General features: G+C 37.4%; 1 protein-coding gene across 1 annotated transcript in view; it reads right to left on the bottom strand.

Annotated features, from left to right (window-relative positions):
* ATERDJ2A (DnaJ / Sec63 Brl domains-containing protein) overlaps positions 1-20,531 on the bottom strand; it is a 54,474-nt gene extending 33,943 nt beyond the window's left edge. The window contains exons 1-7 of the mRNA XM_089819846.1: positions 20,177-20,531; positions 19,997-20,092; positions 15,746-15,866; positions 15,551-15,657; positions 5,365-5,582; positions 4,683-4,860; positions 4,438-4,557 (exon numbers count right to left, since the gene is read on the bottom strand). Of these exons, the coding sequence (XP_089675972.1) occupies positions 4,438-4,557; positions 4,683-4,860; positions 5,365-5,582; positions 15,551-15,657; positions 15,746-15,866; positions 19,997-20,092; positions 20,177-20,371 (1,035 nt within the window). The 5' untranslated portion in view covers positions 20,372-20,531. The remainder of the gene's footprint in view (positions 1-4,437; positions 4,558-4,682; positions 4,861-5,364; positions 5,583-15,550; positions 15,658-15,745; positions 15,867-19,996; positions 20,093-20,176) is intronic.
* Between the last annotated feature and the right edge of the window lie 2,211 nt (positions 20,532-22,742).

Below are 22,742 nucleotides of genomic sequence, written 5' to 3'. Positions count from 1 at the left end.
GGCCTGTTAACAGCTGTAATTTAATTATAGCCTTTCAAATGATGCCCAAACTGATGGAGATAATTCATTGTTCCGCTGCCGGTTTAACCCACACTCGAGTCTCCTCTTGCTAACGAATTTTGCCAATACCGAAATGGGTGGTAGAAACTATGTGCAGTATACAACTCGTGTTTAAATGCCTGCTTGAAGTCACTGAGTCGGTTTCTTCATGGAAGAAGGCTTGAAGAACGCTGCGAAACTATTCTTGAAAATTTCTTATGATCCCCTAGACTCCCAAACTGATGATGGACGCTGAAGGATAGAATTCGTGGCTTAAATATCTGCTCACGTTGACATTGAAAATGTCTTAGCGTACCTCTACCGCCTTGTCTATGGTTTAACAGATCACAGTCTGTTGCCGAACGCTCGGGCTAATCAGTCCGCTGGATGTCGGATTCAAGCAAACCCTTCTACGGCGGCGCATTTCATAATGTATTCCTGGCTTGACTGGAGTGCGGGCGGCTACGCTGTTCTCCCCCTTGGATATTGACCGGAAATAGACTTATTCGAAGTTGGATTTCTGTAGTAGCTGCCGGCTCACAAATTACTAAATCCGATAGCTCCTCAGTAATTAAAAAGGATCGACCAATATATATATACTTTTGAGTGCGGCAGACTCCGTCTCATGATCCCTTGCAATATCGATAATGAAACCCGCACTTGGCTAGGACGCGAATGGAGAGTCTCGAAAGCTGACAATTAATTCAATGACGCATTCAGTCTGCTAGTCTTGTGCAAATAATTCCAAAACGGCTTCTATACATATTATCTCCTATAACATAATCTTTGCTGATCGGCCCAGACTTCGGCCCTGATGATAGATGGAAATGCTGCGGGAAGGTTGTCTAGGAAACTGATCTGTTCATACTGCAACTTTGCTAAAGAAGTCGCTTTACAACTGATCCTGTAAAAACCTTGTGAATAACTTATATCTTCAAAACTCAATTCTCAGAATAATCCTTCAAAATTTTGGCCTTAAGCCACCAATTACCGCCCCGATGAAATGACTGAATGTCACCTCCAATCTGCAATAATTCAGATGATATTTCACACCCTCAAAATTGCGCACCAATTGAGAGTTATCGTTCTCAATGGCCATTTGTGACAATTGTAGAAACCCTAAGTTCCACAATGCATCTATGATTGAATCACAATCTGAAATCAAAAAAGAGATAAACAACTGCCTGATTCGAATGGAGCCCCGGGGTGCCTATTTATTCTTTTCTCTCCATCTTCTCCAGAAACTTCTAGAACATTTTTGATTTTATCTATTAAGTGACTTTATTAAATATTTTATAATTCAAGTCACTATATTAAATTAATTAAATATAAAGTTACCTTTTAATATTTATTTATTTGATAACTTTATAAATAATTAACTTAATATCACTTATTTATTTAATTAAAATGATTAATTAGTCGTCCTCACAGAATATTCATTATTTTGGACAACCAAGTTAATCAAATTAATTAAATCGAACTACCTCCAAAAATGGGGACATGACAACAGAATAGGAATACATACTCATTTATCCACTCAATGAAGCATAACTGATTGGGCTCAAAAAGAAACTGAAAAATTGGTTTATATTCATTACAATTTACATCTTGTGTCACGTAAGGATCCAAACTACAAGGATGGGGCAGAAAAACTTTGGGAAATAGCACCTGAGTGTGCCAATTTGGATGCAACCGTAGATGATCTTACTAGACTTGCCACAGACTATGATGATGATTACATCCTGAAACATGGTGCATCTTGTGTAAGTGGAACTGCTTTGGCTTCAAATGATCTTGAAGTTGGAGCAGCTGAAGATGAAGAGGATTTTTTCAATAATCCTTATGATTCTGATTGATGAACATTGAATTAAACTATATTTTGATTTTATAATTGTAATGATTTTCTGATTTTCATTGAAATATTGAATATAGACTTGTATGATATGGCTTATTTAACTATCTGTGAGCTATCAATTGGCAGTTCATATTTATCTTGATCAATAATGAAATATCATACTATCAAATGATTTAATTCTGCCTATTTCTAGCATTTGGTTGTATGTATATATGTATATAAACGCATCCAAAACCACCAAAAACTTCAAGCATTTGTGCACCCGATTCTTGTACCTGCATCTGCATCCGTAACCAAATTGGTAACTTAGCTTTTTAGCATGAAAATGTGTACAGATATATGAATTTAATATATCTTTTAAAACAGACATACTCAGCCCCAAAAGAAATTTTTCTTACTAGAACCTTTACCAATACTTGATTCTGATTCAGAAACATAGATATAAACGCAACACAAACATATATTAATTGTGAATAGAATTTGACCATGAATTCTCTCAATAGTTTTACTTACTCAAAACACAACTTTGGAGTACAAAAAAGAATAAAAGTAAAATGTGTTTCTGAACAACAAACTGTGGGAGCTTGTTTAGTTTTTCTAAAGCCCCTCTATCCTGTAATACTGCAATATTATGAGGGCATGACTATTCCTATAATGCCTTGCACCAGGAGGGTTTGAGTTGTAAAGGCTTCTGTCAAACCTCGCATAGCTAGAAATGTGCAATAGCCTCCACATTATGTGTGTGTGTGTGTGTGTGTGTGTGTGTACACACACACATATATATGTATATATAGACATATATCTGTGTGTGTACATATATAGATAGATATACATACACACACACACACACACACACACACACACACACACACACACACACACATATATATATATATCCCAGAGGCATCTTAGAGATCTTTCCATCTAAAGGATCTGTATATTCAGTTCCAACTTTAAGTGTACAGGTGTCCCATGTTAGATCTATTTGTGCACTCTGTTTACTATCAATTTTCATTTCTCTTTGTAAACCTCTCCACCAATCTGCTGCACATTTAACCTGATACCATAAGCTTTATTTATGGTCACTTTGAAACATTTTTTATGTATATGCTGGTGTCAGAGGATATTTGATAGTGACAGCTGTTGCTGGAGAATGGGATATCTTTTTACCCCATATTCACAAAAAACAGATAAGTACACCATCTATTAATTAATATAATATTATTAAAATGTGCTCATCTCTATACATACTTCTATTAGCTATCATATTTATCTTATGCACCTGCATACATAACAAGTCTATGAATCACTATATATCAAGATTGCATGGGTACACATACACACATGGAGAGCATCATAGCTACGGTTTTTTTTGTGTATCAGGTTGTTTTTTATCAAGCTTAATTCAATACATAATTAGTTTGAAACTGAATTTGACCATGAATTCTCTCAATAATTTTACTTACTCAAAACACAACTTTGGATTTCAAAACAGCAAAAAAGTAAAATGTGTTTCTGAACAACAAATTGTTGAGCTTGTTTAGTTTTTCTAAAGCCCCTCCATCCTGTAATACTGCAATATTATGAGGGCGTGACTTTTCCTATAATGCCTTGCACCAGGAGGGTTTGAGTTGTAAAGGCTGCTGTCAAACCTCGCATAGCTAGAAATGTGGCAATAGCCTCCACATTGTGTGTGTGTGTGTGTGTACATATATATATATATATCTTACCAACGGTGTCTTAGAGATCTTTCCATCTAATGGATCTGTATATTCAATCCAACTTTAAGTGTACAGGAGTACCATGTTAGATCTATTTGTGCACTCTGTTTACTATCAATTTTCATTTCTTCTCCATCAATCTGCTGCACATTTAACCTGATACCATAAGCCTTATTTATGGTCACTTTGAAACCTTTTTGATGTATATGCTGGTGTCAGAGGATATTTGATAGTGACAGCTGTTGCTGGAGAATGGGATATCTTTTTACCCCATATCCACAAAAAACAGATAAGTACACCACTCTCAAAAATTGAATTGAAGTTTTACTGAATTCCATCTATTAATTAATATAATATTATTAAAATGTGCTCATCTTATCTATCATATTTATCTTATGCACCTACATACATAATCAAGTCTGCAAATCACTATATATCAAGATTGCATGGGTACGCATACACACATTGAGAGCATCATAGCTACCTTGGTTAAGATTTCAGTTTTTGGTTTTGGTTTTTTTTGTGAATCAGCTTGTTTTTTATCAAGCTTAATTCAATACGTAATTTTTGAAACTGATGTAGCCAAGCACTCCTGTCCCCCACTTTGAAAAATAGCCATACCCATACATGTACCTTAAGTACCCATGTACCCCCATCCCCATGTACCCCCATCCCCATGCAACCTTCCTCTATATATAGATAGATAGATATATAGATAGACATGCACACACACAAAAGGATATTTATAACACATTTTACATATATGCGCATACATATAAAACAGGATATTTATAGCACATTTCCGGGGGGGGTAAGATTTACCTTCATCAGTTCTTCAAGTAAGCGAGGGGCAAGCTGCAAGACATGTTTAAAGTCAGACTGCAAACCAGGTGGCACAGCAGCTGACTCACGAGTCAGCTGAGCCAGTAACAATAATTCTGTCTGTGCAGCCACAACAGAGTACAAACAGGAATAGTAGTTAGACTAGTGCAAAATATCTCAACAAATATGAAGTCCCTGCAAATAAAACTCAGAAATCATAACAAACAAAGATATAAGAGGCTGACCTTAACCAAGGCTGGATGCTTCTTCCAAAACTTTGCTTGTTCTTGCTTCAAGCTTTTTGGATCGAAATTTAGTTCACTGCGAACAACCATAAAAAGTTTCTGGAGAGGCTCATCATCACTGCGACGAACTGGCGTCTCCACATATTCTGCTGCCTTAATAAAGACATCCATTACCTTACTGTGCATCAAATCAGTTGAGTTATTAACTAAATATTGAGAGAAAATGAATTTCTAGAGATGCACGTGCACTTGTGTTTTTGCTAACAATGTACGAATATCATTAAAAGAAAGAAATTAAAGTTATGACTGAATAAGTATCTGAGTGCAAAGTTTAAAATTAAATACCATATCTAAAACAATTTGTAAGATTTGGGAACAGCCAAATGAATATTTAACTGCCATCCTGTTCCTAGAATTACTACTTGAAAAAGAAACATTTCTTAAGGAGTTACAGCTAACTACAGTTTTCTTTTATGAAGAGTTAAAAATCATTATTATTTGAATAGAATTCACATAAATATACCAGAACTTGCCTAACCATTTTTAAAATTATAACAATGTCCTTATTTCCTTACAACACTCACATCATTGATTAATCTAGTTATGCTAGTTTCTTTGAACACAGTTGAATTCCTTAATGAGAGCAAAACTTATCAACAAAATTGTGATGCCGCTAACAAACCTGGGTGCAAGAGAAGGCTTCATGAAGTAATAATAGCTCAAAAGAGTCTGGTGCATTACGTTATTGCCAGTATACTTTGATGACCGAGAAAGATATATGACTGCAGTCATAAGAGGCAGTAAAATACACACTCCAACTATTCCAAGCAAGAGAATCCCTCCAGAAGCTCCATGTACATTTAGCAAGAACTCAGGTAGTGCTATGCCCATTTGAAGCCCCTATAACAGAAACAGTGTTTCAGAGACAAATAAACCAACCAAAACCAGACAGATATCATAGACAAATACAAAACAAAAACTAGCTATTTTTTTAAAAATAAAGTGTCGCGAAATTAATGCAGCCAATAACACCTCTCTCATAAATGGACATTAGTGGCAAAGACAACAACAAAAGCAAATCATTTTTTTGCAACAGAACAATAATCCTAATGCATATATCACTTCAGTTTGATGTTATCTTTAAGAGAAATTGGATTGAACACAAGTAGCTAACGTCATAGTTGGAAATTTTTGACTCCGCAGACTCAGTAAGCCCAAAAAATATGATGGCAAAACCTCGGCAACTTATGAAATTACTTAATATTTGCTAGAAACACTCTTTTTTTTTTGTTGGGGGGGGGGGGGGTGTGAGAGGGGCGGGGGGAAGGGAATCAATGATGACATGTATCCCATTGAGCCCATAAATGAGTACAAAAGTGTTTTCTACCAAAATTGATTGATTTGAATATAGATAAATTACAAAATCGCATCCTCGTGTTGAATCCTGACATAATAGTTACTTTGACAACACTTATTAATTTACAACGATTGTTATTGAACATCAAAATGATTCAGAGATTGTACATCACAATATTTTACATCTTGCAAATTATAATTGAATTTTTAATACTAATAATATAATATTTCATCATTTATCAATGGTATTATGATAGCAATAAAATTACTTATCTAAATTCTTGATTCTTGTCTAGAGCACCTCATTGTTAGATGTGACAAAAACCCAATGATAGGAAGTGTGCAGGCAAATGTTTCATTTCTCTGTGGCCTGCAAGTAAGGTATTGGGGTCTATGCCCTCCAAAAAAAAATTGATAATTCTTTTGACACATCTAGGCCATTTATTTTATCCAGTCAACTTTACCACAGATTCACTGAGTTTTTGTGAAAAGTTCACCAAAAACTCAGAATGTTTTCTCTACAACTCACAAGTTTTTCATGGCCTGTTTACACAGTCTGCCAACTATGACTGGAGTGATAAGGAATTGCTATCAGAACATAATGCTACTTTACTAGCTGGAACAAGCAATCAGAGATCAAGCACAGAGGATAGCCTTAATTTCAAGCTTAAAATATTTATATGAAATTTGGTGATGAATGTGGATACCATAACAACCAAAGATGATTCAAGAAATAAAATGTTAATCTAAATGGCATAGTCAAAGACTTGAAAGAGATTGAATGACTAACCAACTTGCCAATGAGAATATGAATCCAAATCTGAACAAGAGAAAGGCCAGATAATTTTGGAATTGGGCAGACAATGAATTAAACTAGTAAGATAATCTTGCCAAGAAAGTTTATACAGTAAAAGTGAAAAGAATGACTTTCTAATGCATGTTCTTGATGAAATCCAAACAATTTAGTCTCAATGTTTAAATTCAAAGTTATTAAGAATAGCCCATGTGACTAATATATGGCAGGCAACCAACTCAAATTTGCTTAGGACCCTGGAAGACAAATTTCCCAAAAAGATTGGAAAGAATGATACTTTTCTATTGGATATTCTAGCCTAATTTAAGAAAATTTGTCTGTTCACAATGAATCTAAAGGCCATTAATGATAGTACCTTAACAAATAATATATCATGAAACTGAAAACTAAAAGGCCTTACCTAAATCAACACTACTCACAAGAAATGCCCATACAAGTCAAGTTTGCACAATCCCCAAGCCATGTGCCTAACTTGCCAAAGACTCAAAACTCTGGAAAAACCCTACCCCTTGGCCACAAGTCACCAGCACATTAGTCTCTTCAAAGTCAACAGGTAGAAGCTGGAGAATTCCTAGCACAGAATAAACACCGAAAGGAGGAAGATAAATCACAAAAATAAGAATTTTCCAGACTTTCAAGGTACATGAGCTTTTTACCCCTCGCTCACCATTTATGTACAAGTTTACAAAACTGATTACGGGGGTGAAGATCTACACCAACCCAGATTTATTTTGAAAGAGAAACTGTGTTGTCTATAAACATGCTTATAGATAAGATGTTTCCTTAAAAGTTAATCCAAGATGAAATACAACCGTGCCCTTTTATTTGCAAGAGGTTAGAAGATTTCTTTGGATATTTCTCAACAATTCCGTAAAAGAAGTTCTCAATGCCATATCTCTCTGTATATCCTAGTCTATTTCAACTTCCCAACAATTAGCTTCATATCACTGAGTGTATTAGAATGTGTGAAAGCACACACTCAATTGTCACAACTAAGGAGATAGATTAGCATAAAAATAGATGAATAATTGTATTGTTGGTGCACTATAAACCTTTGAATCCACAAATAGCTAGAAGAATAGATGTGCAGGTCATTAAATTGAATGAGGTTGATCTAACATCAAATTAGACCATCAAGAAAAGGAACCCAATTTCTATTATTTAATGCCGGTTACAGGACTTAGCTGGATGCAGGGCCGAAGAACAGAAGAGATTCAAAAGGTGGATCAATAATCTAAATCACAACCATCAATCATTAGAACAATGGTCTGATATTTTTATTTTTTCCAATTCATTGGATGCCCAAAGTATTTGACTGCTAAATTCTTGTACACACATTTAGAATTTCAAAGCTTGTAAGCAAATTTGGACCTTATAATATGAAAAAATATTAAGTATGTCCATCGAAATGCACTTAGCTATGTTTATTTCACTAGGCTATTTAGCGCTTAATTTAGCATAATCTATATCTATGATATTAACCATGAAGTTAATTTCTCACTGAATAAAAAATGTCAAATTATTTTTACAAATATTCAAATACTTAATGCATTTGTTTGGGCTTGTTGAGCTCATTTTCTTATTTTAGTGCTAACACTTCTAGTGCCAAGATAGCTTTGACTCTTACTCTTGATGCGGCCAGGTTGGTGCCTACAGGCACTAAATAATTAATTAAAATGTAATAACCCCAACAAGTTATAACTTCGTGAAACACCAAATCCTTCTCAAATTCAATTGTTTGAGATTTTGTCAAACACTTTGCAAGCAAGAGATATATTGTATATGTAAATTCTGATTGCTTTCTAAATGCCAACTTTAATAAATATGCTTCCAAAGAACATGTCAGCCGACTGGATGGTCTCGGCGGTGTTTCTGTAGCCGACGGGGTGATGTCCGGTGGTGTTTCTGTATTCTGTAGCCGACATCGTCGGTAAATAGTTTGTAACGAATAGAATATTTGTGATCGATGGACTCCTTCGGGAAGGTTCGGCAGTAGTATTTATATCCCGTCTGGGATCATTGTAATGCATCTTGTGATATGATATGCTCTGTATGTAATGTCTGGCGTATGCGAATAATAATATAAGTTCTGTTGTTCGTGTTCCAGTTATCTGTATGCATCAATCTAGTTTACCCGTACGGTAAACATTTGGCGTCGTTGCCTTATGAATTTGGAAGGTGGCAGGAATGAAGATTAATGCCAAATCAGCTTAACAAAGATCGGAATAAGGTCAAGGAAAAAGATGGAACCCGTACTGCGCAAGAGAATTTAATTCTGGCACAGCAAGCCAAATGCTGATGGAGATTTCAGAAGATTGCCGACAGAAACCGAAGCGCAGAAGAATTGTTGGAGGAAACTCGGCAGTGGGTGGAATTGGTGGAAGAAGCAAGGGATGAGTTCTTGAAATTGTGTTCGCCGAGGGAAGAAAATTCAGATAGAAGAGCATCAACTCGCACGGCTCGCAGTGCCGAGGGAGCACGAGTGTGGAGTGACCTTTTCCTCCGGGATAGACTTCCACAGGAAACAACTTCAGAAGATCCTTCTTCTTCACCAAGGTTCGCAGCTGTCGACACCTCCGGTGTGGGAGTGCAGACCTCCGGTGTGGGAGTGCAGACCGTCGGTGCGGGAGTGCAGACCGCCGGTGTGACAGTGCAGACCTCCAGTGTTGTGATGGCGGGACCCAAAGAAAAGCTGCCGAAGTTTGAGTGCGATGGTACAACCGACCCCATCCGACATTGTAAGACATGTGAGACGATCTGGCGGGCAAACGGAATCACAGATGCCAACGAATGGGTCAAGCAATTTTCGGCAACCCTACGGGGTGTGGCGATTGACTGGTTTTCGGATACGGATCCACAAAAGCTGAATACCTGGGATAACATTAAAAAGGAGTTCTTGGCAGAGTTTAAACTCTTGCGGGATGATAATGAAATCGTAGCGAAAATTTTCAATACCAAGCAGGGGAAACACGAAACTCTCTGTGTCTATGCTAGGAGATTAAAAGACCTAATAAACAAAATGAAAAGCAAGCCGGCAGACGGATTGCAAAAAAGATGGTTCGTGGACGGCCTACGATCGGAATTGCGGAGGAAAATGAAAATTGTGCCACCATCGTCATATGTGGACGCGTATAACAGAGCACTAGATCTTGAAAGTGAACAGAAGACAAAGAAGAAGAAAACTAGCTCATCTGATTCTGATGACGACGAAACTGCCGGAGATGATAGCAACGATGACGAAGGCAGCAGCAAAAAAGTTCGAGCCCTACAAAAAGATATGGTTCGCATGATGAAGGAGTTTAAAAACATGCAAAAGGAGCCAAAAGGCAGTGAACTGTGGTGCACGGAGTGTAAGACCAACGGTCATACTAAAGGATCGTGTCCAAAGAACCAATTTTGTGACATCTGTTAGATCATGGGCCATTCGACAAAGGATTGTCCCTTTAACATGAAGACAAGAGGATCTCCGCAGGTGCTTCTTACGCAACAGGCTTCCCCGTCGGGCAGTAACGGAAATGCAAGCATTGATGGTGCCACATCTGGAGGGTACAAGAATAATAGCAGAGGGCAAAATAACAACAATGCAAACAATAACAATAATAATGGGAGCCGAAGTCGAACTTAGTATGATGCAAACGGACGGCCAATTGTTCAAAGCCGAGCATGTAATTTGTGGGGTCATTTTGCGCGGGATTGTATAGCGGAAAACACACCGAAATTATTATGCAGATGGTGCGGACCCGGCGATCACGAAGATTCCAAGTGTCCAAAGTCTAAAGTAAACTTGATCACTGTCGGCACAGATGTAGAGGAGGTTCTGGCAATTACACGAAGGCAAGCGGAGGAAAAAAGAAAATTGGGGGAAATGCAGGCGGAAATTGGAAAGGCATCGTTGGCAGGGACATCTCAGTTGAAGGACATCACCGGCACCTTGGCAAAGACCTTCGCAGAACAAAACATTGTACGGCAGATTTTACAAACGGAGATACCGGTAAAGATAAGTGACCTCCTTCTCACAATGCCCCAGTTACGGACGGCCATTCTGAATCATACACCGTTTTCGAAAGCAACGAGGGACAGTAGGGAAGTGATGACAACAGACCCAATGCTGTTGGCACTCACCTCTGGACGGCATCCGATGGTCATCAAGATGGAGATTTTGGGAAATGTTTTGACAGAGAGAATTGTTGACGGAGGGTCCAGCGTGAATGTCTTACCAGAGGATACCTGGAAGAAGTTGGGGAAGCCGACGCTGTGGCCACCTACATTCCAGTTGCTCACGGCGGACCAGCACGAGATCAAACCGTTAGGAACCTTGAGGGCACAACCGGTAACCATCGGTACGCAACCATTTTTATTGGATTTCGTAGTCATTCCATTGAAAAGAAAAGGATATGATGCTATTCTGGGACAGGATTGGTTGGTGCAAGCAAAAGTAAAACATGATTGGAAACAAAATACCCTATCAATGGAGCGCGGAGGCAAAAGATTCATAATTGACTTGCACACGCAAATGGTTGGCGAGGAGGCAGCATCGTCAAATTCTGACAGTGAAGGCGAGAGTGATGACGAAGGAAAGAGGAGAATGGAACCGGATGAAGGAGTATTGAGACTTGACGGAGGATTGAATGACGACGACTTGGACTCGGTGAATGGCCTTTACCACCAGCAGATAGAAGACTACGAACTCTTTCCGAGTTGTAATATGCTAAGGGTCGACGAAGGTGAGAAAAAGAAGGAAAACGAATGTCCGGAGGAATGTAGGGAAGCAGAAGAAGGAAAAGCTGCCATGGCTGAAGCTGAGGGGAAGAACATACAGTTTGAACACAGAAAAACGAAAGATCCCACTATTCGGTACATGGTGAATTGACCGCGCAGAAAGAAAAGGTTACACCGCAGCATAAAATTAGTGGAAGGGCACCGACAGCAAGGAAATAATCCAGTTGCGCGATGACCGCAAGCACAGTGGGCGACGGAGGTGGCACAGAACAGATGTAAGGTGTACAATGGTCAGAATGAAATCAAAGTGGAAAAGTTTAAGGCCAGATGGCTTGGACCATATCAAATCCGGGAGGTCGGCGACAATCGAGTGGTAAAGTTGGGAACATTGGATGGGCAAGAGGTACCTCACACAGTCAACGAATCCTACCATGCCAGGAAGATGTCGTCACCGTCACAGAATGATCAGATGATTCCCTTGTCGTCGTTGTTGCAGAATGGCAACGCCTGGAGGCAAATTTGAGGTGCTTTGTATATTTTTTTTGAAAAACAAGAAAAAAAAAACAAAACAAAACAAAAAAATTGAAAGAAAAAAGAATTTTAAAAAAAAAAAATTTTGCGGAGAGGGTCCCGCGGACTGTCTACTCGCGAACAAGGTTTCGCGGATAGCTGTCCGCGGACTGTGTCCCGTGGGCAGTTGTTCAGACCTCCCGCGGAGCATTCCCACGAAATTTTTTTTAATGTTCCTGCGGAAGGCTCTTTTTTTTGGCTACCAGCGGATTTTTTATTCTGACTCCCACGGCCGCACGGCCTTCTCCTCGAATTTCTTCTCGGCATTTGTTCTTGCAGCGGACGCTTGTCTTCTTCAGAGTTTTCTTGTCTTGCGGATGGTTTTATGCAGGTTTTTCTTAGTTCTCTCGCGAAGGTGGTTGAGTTCACCTTGAAGGACAAATTCAACTCGGAGGAATTAATATCATTCTCTTGGCAGGGACCGGCAAGATAGGAAAGAGGCACAGCAGCGGGCAAGTAACAAAACAAAAAGAAAAAAAAAAAAACGACAACAGATTCAAGTTGTTCAGAATGAGTAACAGATGATGCCAAAGGGAAGGGGAAGCAGCAATGGTTACCAGAAAGAGTCTGGAATTGGCAGAAAATGGCAAACACAGTGCGTTCCATGCATTTTTATGTGGGTTCCGGAGTGTTAATTTGGTCTTAGCGGCCCCCAGTCGTTGCGGATATCAGTTGTGGGAGTTTGACCAGTTGAGAAGAGTTGAAGTTGCTGCAAGCATGGACTTTCTGTGTGCCAGAGGCAGTGGGAGCAGGTGTTGGCTATGAGGCTGTCTTGGTGGATGCGTAGAGAGCTCAGGAGGAGCTGATCATCCAGTTGGAGGCAGTGCAGCGACACTTGGCTCGGGGTACCGAGGAGTTGGACAGAGAAAGCAGCACGGGTGGCTATCAAAATTAGCTTGAGGAGACAGTATTGTGTTAGCAGAGGCTACAGGCACGGGATGAATGTGGAAGTGATGGGACAAAAGCAGATTTTTCTTGTTGCAGTTAGTTCGTTAATGTATTTTGTTTGTTAATTTGTCTCAGATATTTTGTTAGTCGTCAGGAGACGACTTTTTTTTGGGGGGGATGGTGTCAGCTGACTGGATGGTCTCGGCAGTGTTTCTGTAGCCGACGGGGTGATGTCCGGCGGTGTTTCTGTATTCTATAGCCGACGTCGTCGGTAAATAGTTTGTAACAGATAGAATATTTGTGGCCGACGGACTCCTTCAGGAAGGTTCGGCGGTAGTATTTATATCCCGTCTGGGATCATTGTAATGCATCTTGTGATATGATATGCTCTGTATGTAATGTCTAGCGTATGCAAATAATAATATAAGTTCTGTTGTTCGTGTTCCAGTTATCTGTATGCATTAATCTAGTTTACCCGTACAGTAAACAGAACACACCAAACAAATAACAATGAAGATGCAATTGTTTTTGAATAACAGTGATTACAAATAGGAAAATATGCATCTACATCAATAAGACATTAGAGCAACAAATTCTGATATAAAACTCTAATATAAATCAAATTACAATAGATTTTACAAACCCTACCAATGCCCTAAATATCCACTCTCAAACAATGCAAAATGTAGTGGATAAAAACCTAAAAATTGCTCCAAAAACTGAATTTTCCTATAGCAAATTCCAACTTATTCCTTACTTCACAAAGCTGGCCCTAGGCCACAAATTTGGCACAATGAAAAGACTGATTTGTCTTCTCCAACAGTCGCAACCCTTCGGAAGATATTTCGCCACCTCAGTTATGCAAATCAATGGGGGTGTTTGTTCCCAACGATCAATTTAATAATTGTAGAAACCCTTGGCTCCACAAGCTAACCAGAAGAGTAGATGGCAACACATTCGATGCTCAACAATGAAGCTGCCCCCCCAATTTATTTTTTTCCTTCACCCTTCTAGAAGGAAATAAAATCCTATTTAATTGCACTCTCTACAAGCTTCCCCCTTTCCAAGGCAATAATTAGTTGTACTTCTAGAAAATGCACTCTCTAGAAGCTTCCCCCTTTCCAATAGAATAATTAGTTGTGCTTCTAAAAAATTAAATTAATTAAATATAAAGTCACCTTTTAATTTTAATTTATTTAATGACTTTATAAGAAATTAATTTAATCAATTTCTCCTTATTTCTCCACTTAGCCTTCGGAGAACATAAAGGTTAAGAACATCACTGAGATGCTAAAAAGATGGGGACATTACATAAAAGTCAAGAGTTTAAGCATCCTAGGCATGCTGTGGACTTTGGAACAGGACAAAAACTGGAAAAATGGTAATCTGAATGAAGTCTTATAAAACCATACAGAAAGACACAATCTTATATTTTGATCCAAATTTCTACCACATTCCCAAGAGAGGCCCAACACCAGTATTCACTTTATTAGGCAATTTAATCTGCATGGCTACATCATTGTAGTTATAGATATAAGGAATAAAAAATCGGATGGTTTCTATCAAACTTGTGTTAAGAAAAATAACCCATTAAACAAGAAGTCAGCCCAAGCAAAGGGCCAAAGTATATTTTTGTATATATAGAATAATAAAGTTTCTGAGAGATAGGATGTTTATTGTATATGGTAAAAGCAATAGTGACTGGTATGTTTGCCTTGATAGGAAAAGTTGATGTAGAATCCATAAAGAATTGACAGCACAAATACTTGAAAGTCACGGTTACTCCAGTACAAGTTAATATAAACATGATGGAATGAACCTTCAAGACAAAATGTGACAAATCGGGAACAATGCACTAACCAAACAAACTTGAAACCAAGGCAAAGGATTCTTTAACTGGCATCGGGCACATTGAATAAGAACATATTTGAATGAGATAACATTTTAACCAAGTTAATGTAACTATTTTGATTCTTTCTTTTGAAGCATATTAGCCCATTTTTTAAGCAAAAAACAAGAATTGTCATATAATAATGTAGCAGCAATATTAGTAAAATGGGAACATTTGATGAATTTTTTCCTTGGATGGATAAATAAAATACCCGTGATTCACTATAGTTGATTACTGGAATTTATATTAAATTGATTGAACATAGTTAGTTAACTGAGCTTAACATTACTTTGACTGACTACAGTCGGATAAAGAGACTTAACAGAGATATGAATTATACTACAAAGGGCTAGAATAGAAACCCTAGAAGCTGGAAAAAAAATGACATCTACTAAAGCCATATACACAAGAACAACAAAATCAACAAGAATAGGAATCGTGTAAGTCACAGGAGGTATACTGTTGTGTGTCACAATGATGTTTGGAGGACATCCACAATTTCTGTGTCTATTTAAAATTATATTCTTTAAATTCACTCACAGTTCACTTTCAGCAAACACTTTGTATTCAATTGTATGATAACACATATTTGTATTCACATTCAGTGTAGAAAGAGGAATGTAAGAAAACCTGTCTTCCATCTGGATGACCATATGTTGCAAAATTTTCACGAGCTATAGGATCAGTAAGAGCCTGGTAAGCTTTGGATATAAACTCCACAAAGTACTTATTGGCCTCTGTTAGCACATATACACATTCATTAGTGAAAAAAGCATCTACAAATATTTGGGCAAATACCAATTTTTAAATTTTTAAGAATTGTACCTGGGTCCGGATTTTTATCAGGGTGATATTGAATAGAAAGTCTCCGGTATGCCTTCTTGATCTCTGCTTCAGAAGCTGCAGGCTCCAAGCCGAGAATTGCAAATGGCTCAAAGGGTTGCACCTAGAATCAAGCAGAAAAAAAGTTGCATGGCAAATAAACATCAGTGGCTCAAAGTTTAACATTGTTAAAAGAAGAATAAAAGAGAAAACTTAACCATAAACAACATCCCACAAGATAAAAGAGTAAGTCAACTTTCCCCTTTGGCACAATCATATAAGCTTCTAACTTTTTATAGATAAGAAGAAGCTTCACACTCTGTAACCCTGATGTCTAAGCAATAACAACTCAAATATAACAATATTTATGCAAGATCTGCTACTGGAATATAGACAAAGATTTTCCTCCAAACAAACAATATCCAAGACTGCAGTGCTCATTGCTATTAAATAAGTAAGCTCTTTTTCTTTTCATGTCAAAAATTTCTCTGAGAAACACCACTAATTGACAGACACGAATCCAGTCAGATATTTGACCGTCATCTTAAAATCCCATTTAAGGCTTGTTCACATTTCATAAGGTTCACAAAATGATGAACATAACTGAGAAAGAAAACTGGAATTAAAGCAACAACTAGGAAAAAACATTCTAGGCTTCAGCCCTTATATAATAGTATAAACTTAAAGCTTCAAAGTTTCAGTTATTTATAAGTTTAAAAGCGTCACAGTCTACCCTTACTCTATTGAAAAATATAATTATAGTTTGCCTTTAAACTCTATTATAAACGCCTTAAAATGACAACTTTCCATTGTAAGTTTGATTTTCTGAACACTTCTCTTAAAGCTTTGATACCAATTTTACAAACAGAATTACACATATAGTAGCATTTTCAGTTTAAAATCTGAAATAAAGATTTTTCTTACTGCATCAAACAACATAATGTGCTTAAAGAAGTATCTTAAACAAAATTCATGATCAGAGTACCACAAATATTTGTGTTACATTCAATCATTACATCCATAACAAAAATAATACACTACAGAATTGACCAATTAGTAACCCACATTGGAATTAATTAAATCAAGTTCAGAAAGAATTCAAAATAAATCTTCAGAAAACCTGGATGAAATACCCAATCTTATATTCAATCTATATATTATCAGCCATGAATGTTTGAAAGAAACCACATAGAATACTAAATATGGGGAGCTAGAGCACTGACAACAACCTTTGAGGAAAATCAATCACAACTCAGATCTAACAACATTGGTGGGCAGTTAAAATTGCTCTTGTTAATCTTGAGGAAAAAAGGGAACAAGAAAAAACAGTAGGTGTCCTCTGGTTGTGAAAGGACACAAACATTTGAACAGAAGTGAGACGTCTGGCCAATAATTACTGAAATCGTAAATTTATTATGACAAATCACAACTCATCAGTTTCATTATTTTTCGCAGTTTCCCTGATTGATTGGTCAAAAACTAGAGCTTTTGAGTTTCTTCCTATTTTCTTCTGGTGATTTTTGACTAATTTGTTTGCTGAAGCTATCCCATTTTTAACTTAATTAAATCCTATCAATTGGAAAATTATTTTTTGGTTTGTCAATTTATTGCAAAGAAATATTTTTGTCACTGTGGTTTAGACCATAGCAGCAATAATAAATAATAAATCTATCATGACAAATCACCACTTGTTCCGGCAAGCAACCCTATTCATATCATATCGCTAATCTTTTCTCTGATCTCTGGCATGACTCCTGAGGCTGCCAGTTTTTCCCTATGATTACTACCACAATTCCTGAGACTGTTTTACTCTGAAACAAACTGCGAATTTTTCAGTTTTCCTCTAAAACACTTGTTTTTGAGCGTGCTGTCAAAATAAAATATATTATTGCAGATTTATATTTTCATCAAGTAACCAAAAATTTGATCACCAGGGTTGTACTTAAGGGTGTTCACTCTTCGGCGTCTATTCGTTCTATTTTCACTCAGATGGGCCATAAATATTGCTTTGTGACCTCAACTGCTATAGTTTTTGAAGAGTTTGAAACATGGCATTTAAAGTTTCTGGATCTAACTATGAAAAATTGCCTGTGCATGAAGGTTTTTTGAGGGTTTGGGCCTAATCATGAAAATGTCATGTGCATGAAGGTTCATAAAGGCCTTAATTTTGGCTTGGTGGCAGGGGCTATGCCCTTCAACCCCACCCTATACCATGAACTATCAATGCACATGAGATGCTGCCCTTAGTCCAATGGGAGCTGCCATCACCAAACCCCTGCTCTAATTTAAAAGATAGAATAAAAAGTTGTTTGGGTCTGTGCCAGATGGAAAAAGTGGCATGTTCGCCCTCCAACTGACTTGAAATAACAAAAAAGGGATTTATCTTTTCTCTAGAAAACAAAACCAGCAATTTCTCCTCATATTTTTATTTATTTTTTTTTTAAATTTTTCAATGTCCAAGATTTTTCGAATTAACTAAATTACAATAATACTTTGCCAAGTCACTCCCAACAAAAAACTCAGCTATGATTGTTTATAAAACAAATTGGTAATATCACAGGATGGATTGAAATACAATCACAGAGTTAAGGGCTCAAGATCTTATACTAGTATATTCAGATTCTATTATGAGACGGAAAAAAAACTCGTCTTGTTGATAATAGTATTATTGGGACTGATCACATATGTTCCATTCTTGTGTCTACCGTCTAAGCATGAAGTTATATTGACAAAGAGCATTTTGCAGCCTATAATATATTTGAAATTTTATTTACTATTGAGGATTCCTTGTATATTAGAAATTTTTTTAATTATGAGGTACAGATTGAGACTTACGAAAAAACAAAATTGACACAGGGTTATCCCCGCAACCCACCGCAGTATCCAGTAGCCTGAGGCGAGCTAGGGCAAGACGAATGCCCAGGGGATGCACGTACTCACCCGCAGAACCAGTGCATCATTGAATCAGGCCACCGGATTCGAACCCAAGACCATGGGAAACTACCCACAACCTTAAGCCTCCTCTGCTGACCAGGCGGGCTTTGGGTGAACCCCACAGATTCAGATAATTAATGTGTGATTTATTACATGTGGGGCAGGGATTGTAAAATAACAAAAAGACACAGTAATCACAGTTAGGGTAATGAAGGGGAATCTAAATAGGAAATGGTGATGTTTAAAAACCTGCACTGCTATGAGAAGAACAAGATACCTATACTTCGTGAAAAAATTTGAGGAGAATGACATGAATTTCAAGTTAGAAAGGTACAAGGAATACCAAAAATGTACTAAATACCATGATTGACAGAATAATGTTTGATATTGACTAATATGAGCTCCAAAAACATAGTTCATGCATGACAAAAAAATATACCAGATACCATGATGGACAGAAGAATGTTTCTTATTGATTACATGAAAAGCAAAAACGTGATTCGTGTATGTCAAAAGAAGAATGACACACATATAGAACACCTACATAAGTCTCTGATCCTATAAAGTTGCTAACTTTGCAAGCACCGAATGATTTCATATTTTTCTGATGAAAGAAAGCCTTCTGTTAAAAAGCTGGTGCTATCCGATGAAATTCTTCCACGTGTATAATGCAAGCAAAGAACATTTTCACAACAGACGAATTGTGATCACAAAACAAATTTCACAAGTAATTCTAGTTCAACTTTGCAAATGATCAGATTGACAGAAATAGGCCGTGTTTTATGAAAATCATAACATATGGTCAACGCTTGTTCCTAGACTCTGTAACGAGGCAAATTATACCTCTCTACCCCCAAGCCCGACGCCTTCATTTCAGAAGTTTCACACAGCCATTTGAGGCTGTTAAACATATCTACAACTAAACAAAGGGTAGAACCAAAAAAATATATTGTAAGAGGCCCAACAAAACATTAAATTTGAAATTTACTTATGAGAAGAAATGAAGGATTCCCAATAAATAAATTATTAAATAGCTCTCTTCCTCTACAAAAAGTCATTGATTAAAACGACTCAAAAGGTTTATTTTTCAGCCAATTAATATGCCAGAGCCCATGTACGCTCAACATCCTCAAAATCCATAAACCAGACATGGACAACACGAATTCTCATTATACTTAAATCAACAGTAATAAATCTATAAATCTACCAGTATAGCAATATAGAAGCACAGGAAACAGACATTTATAGCAAATGACGGGTGCAAAGGGAGAATATATTTGGTTAAAACATTTAATTAAGGGCATAGGGATGGGGGCATACCTCGCGACTAATATGCTTGACATAATACACGAGTACGAACATTACTATCCAGAGCAGAATAAGCGTCAAGTTACCACACGTTGAAAATTTAGAGATCTACGTCAAAACAAAAATCCATTAGATAAAGATAAGATAAAAACCGTTGTTGGATCGAAGGGAGCGGAGGAACGATAGTGTTACCTTTTTGAACATGGAGGTTCGGAATTTGCCAGAACGAAGGCAGAGAGAGCAGTGGCAGTGTATGCTCCTGGACTTGGCGCGCTTGAAGGCGGCATTGACCAGGCGGTGGATAGTGTAGGGCACCAGCCACAACGCCACCATCGCCAGTATGAAAATTGGGAACAACCCGCTATTCTCCGCTCCACCTGTAGCCATCTTCGCTTCGCTACGATTTCACCTTTGCCTTGGCAGATCGCAGATCGCTGATCGCTATGAAAGGCAAATGTTCCCTAGAAATCTACGAGTTTGCCTTAGAAAATGTGAATTTAGAATACCAAAGTTCACGATTGAAAACTTGGATATGGAGTCGAGGCTTGTTCTTTACTCAAGAGGGTGTCTTATTTATTGTATTTGCCGTAGTGCAATCACCTACAGTAAACTTCTGATTAATATCAATTATTTTATTTTTTATTATTAGTTATTAGTTTTTATTTTTTTTAGGTACATATGTGAGTTTTTTTATTTATTAAATCATTAAAATTATTTTATTGTAAGTTGATTGGTTCATATTTGCGTGTTATAGGAGTGGATTTCCCACTACCAAAACACAACCTGCAATGTGAAGCAATATTTTAAGAATTTGGAGATGCAACTTAAATTATTTTTTAAGTTTAATTTTTCTACTATAGTTCTATTCTAATCATCTTAATTTATATTTTATATTTAAATATTTCACCCTATTTAGATCTAAATGTAATTTTGTTGTAGAAAGAATATTCCACACATTATTCATAATTTGATAGTTATATTATTTTTTTATATATAAAGTTTATAAATATTTACAATACTATTATAAATTACTTCTAAACTAATTGTCTTAATTTTTTCTAATTTCTGACATCTTTGATCATGTCAGATAGAGACCCGCTGGCTTCTGATGTTGGCGTCATCCTAAACTTTGAATGTCATGACAACGTAGAGGTGGCAACTACAAAAGGTATGTCTTTTAATGACCTGGCAAGTAAGGACATTCCCAGGTATGCCCACTCTTCTTCCCGTAACTCCAGTTTATATTTCATTTACTAGTGCGGACGAATCTACTCCGCTTAGTAATAATCCACCTGCATCCAATTTTGAGGTTAAATTTGGTAGCAATACTACTAGATCTCATGGCAGTACTGGTAAACCGAGGACCTTCCTGGAGGCTATTGCTAATTCGACGCCCGTAATCGTCTCCGGAGCCCGTTTCACCACACTTGCTCAAAATGAAAGCTCAACCCAAGGTAAGCAATCTAGGGAACCTTCTTCTTTTCATGTTGCTCCCAATCTTGAGATGCTAGCTGAAATTATAGGTGAAAAGGAGAGGTTAAAACCACCGCCATTTTCTTCTCTACGATGGAAATTGATAGAGTCCCTGCAAGAAAATTCCTTGATGATTGGTTCTAAAACTATTGGCACTTAAAGCCCGGATATCAAATATCATTTTGCAGGCAAATTCAAAAGGGATTGTTTGTGGTTTTCTTTAATAATGTTGAATCTCAAATAGTCTTCCTTAAAAAAGAATATTGGATTGTTCAAAACACCGCCTTTCGAGCTCTGGCATGGAATGTCGAGGCTAACTTGGATGAAATAATTGCCCTCTCGGCCCCAAAATGGGTCCTTATAAAGCAAATCCCACCCTTTTGTGGAGATTTATTCTACAACTTGTTGAGCCCCTTGGTAAATTCCTCTGTATGGATGATTTTGCTGGATTGATCCCCCATCTTGATGTTAGGGTTTTGATTGCCCTGAAACTGGGCCATGATTTGCTTAAAGAGCTTTCAATTTCCATTGCTAATGAAGTTATTTCTTGCCTTATTGAAACCCTTGGAGGGCTAAATGCGTGTTTTCTCTACAGGAGAGAAGGGCATCGTAGGAAAGATTGCCCTATTATCAGCAATAAAGGCCCTAATAATCCTAAGACTTTGAATACCCTGACTTCCACCCATTTGAACTCTTCCTCTGCTAATGCCAACACCTCGCCCCCTCCCTTCACCTCCTCGCAATCCTGTCCCTCCTCCTTACCAATGCCAGCCTCCAATAATGCTTCTTTCTCTAGCATCATAGATGCTGATGGTTTCCAAGCGATTACTAAAAAGAGGAAAAATCACTCAAACCCCTAGTGTGCCTTTAGCCCTGCCTCTTCAAAGCAACAACTCGAATGTGATTCCTTAGGATTTAGATAATCCTCCTGTCCCCTCCCCTTCCATCTCCATATCCACGACCACTCTTAAACCCCCTACAAAAGTTTTTAAGGAAATTTCAAATGACTTTATCCTCAAAGTCATTCCTGTGGCCCCCTCTCAGGTTAACAACCAGTCGTAAAGACTGGATATCTCATCTCAGTCTCTCTCTGATAATGTTTTTTTTTTACCTCAAAGAAGAAGGGTAGACCTCCTAGTTCTAAAAAAAAGAATAAGGTTGATAATAATCATCCCCACACTGAAGATGTTACTCCTATGGAGGATAGCGGAGAACCTGTATCATCTAACTCCAAGAACTTTTCTCAATGAATTTTATTTCCTGGAATATTCATGGTCTTGAATGT

This window comes from Cupressus sempervirens, chromosome 3 (genome assembly GCF_028749045.1).
Source record: "Cupressus sempervirens isolate cs-2001-9-10 chromosome 3, ASM2874904v1, whole genome shotgun sequence".
Taxonomy (NCBI): Eukaryota; Viridiplantae; Streptophyta; class Pinopsida; order Cupressales; family Cupressaceae; genus Cupressus; species Cupressus sempervirens.
The sequence above is the reverse complement of the archived record's forward strand: the minus strand, read 5'-3'. Positions and strand labels throughout refer to the sequence as shown.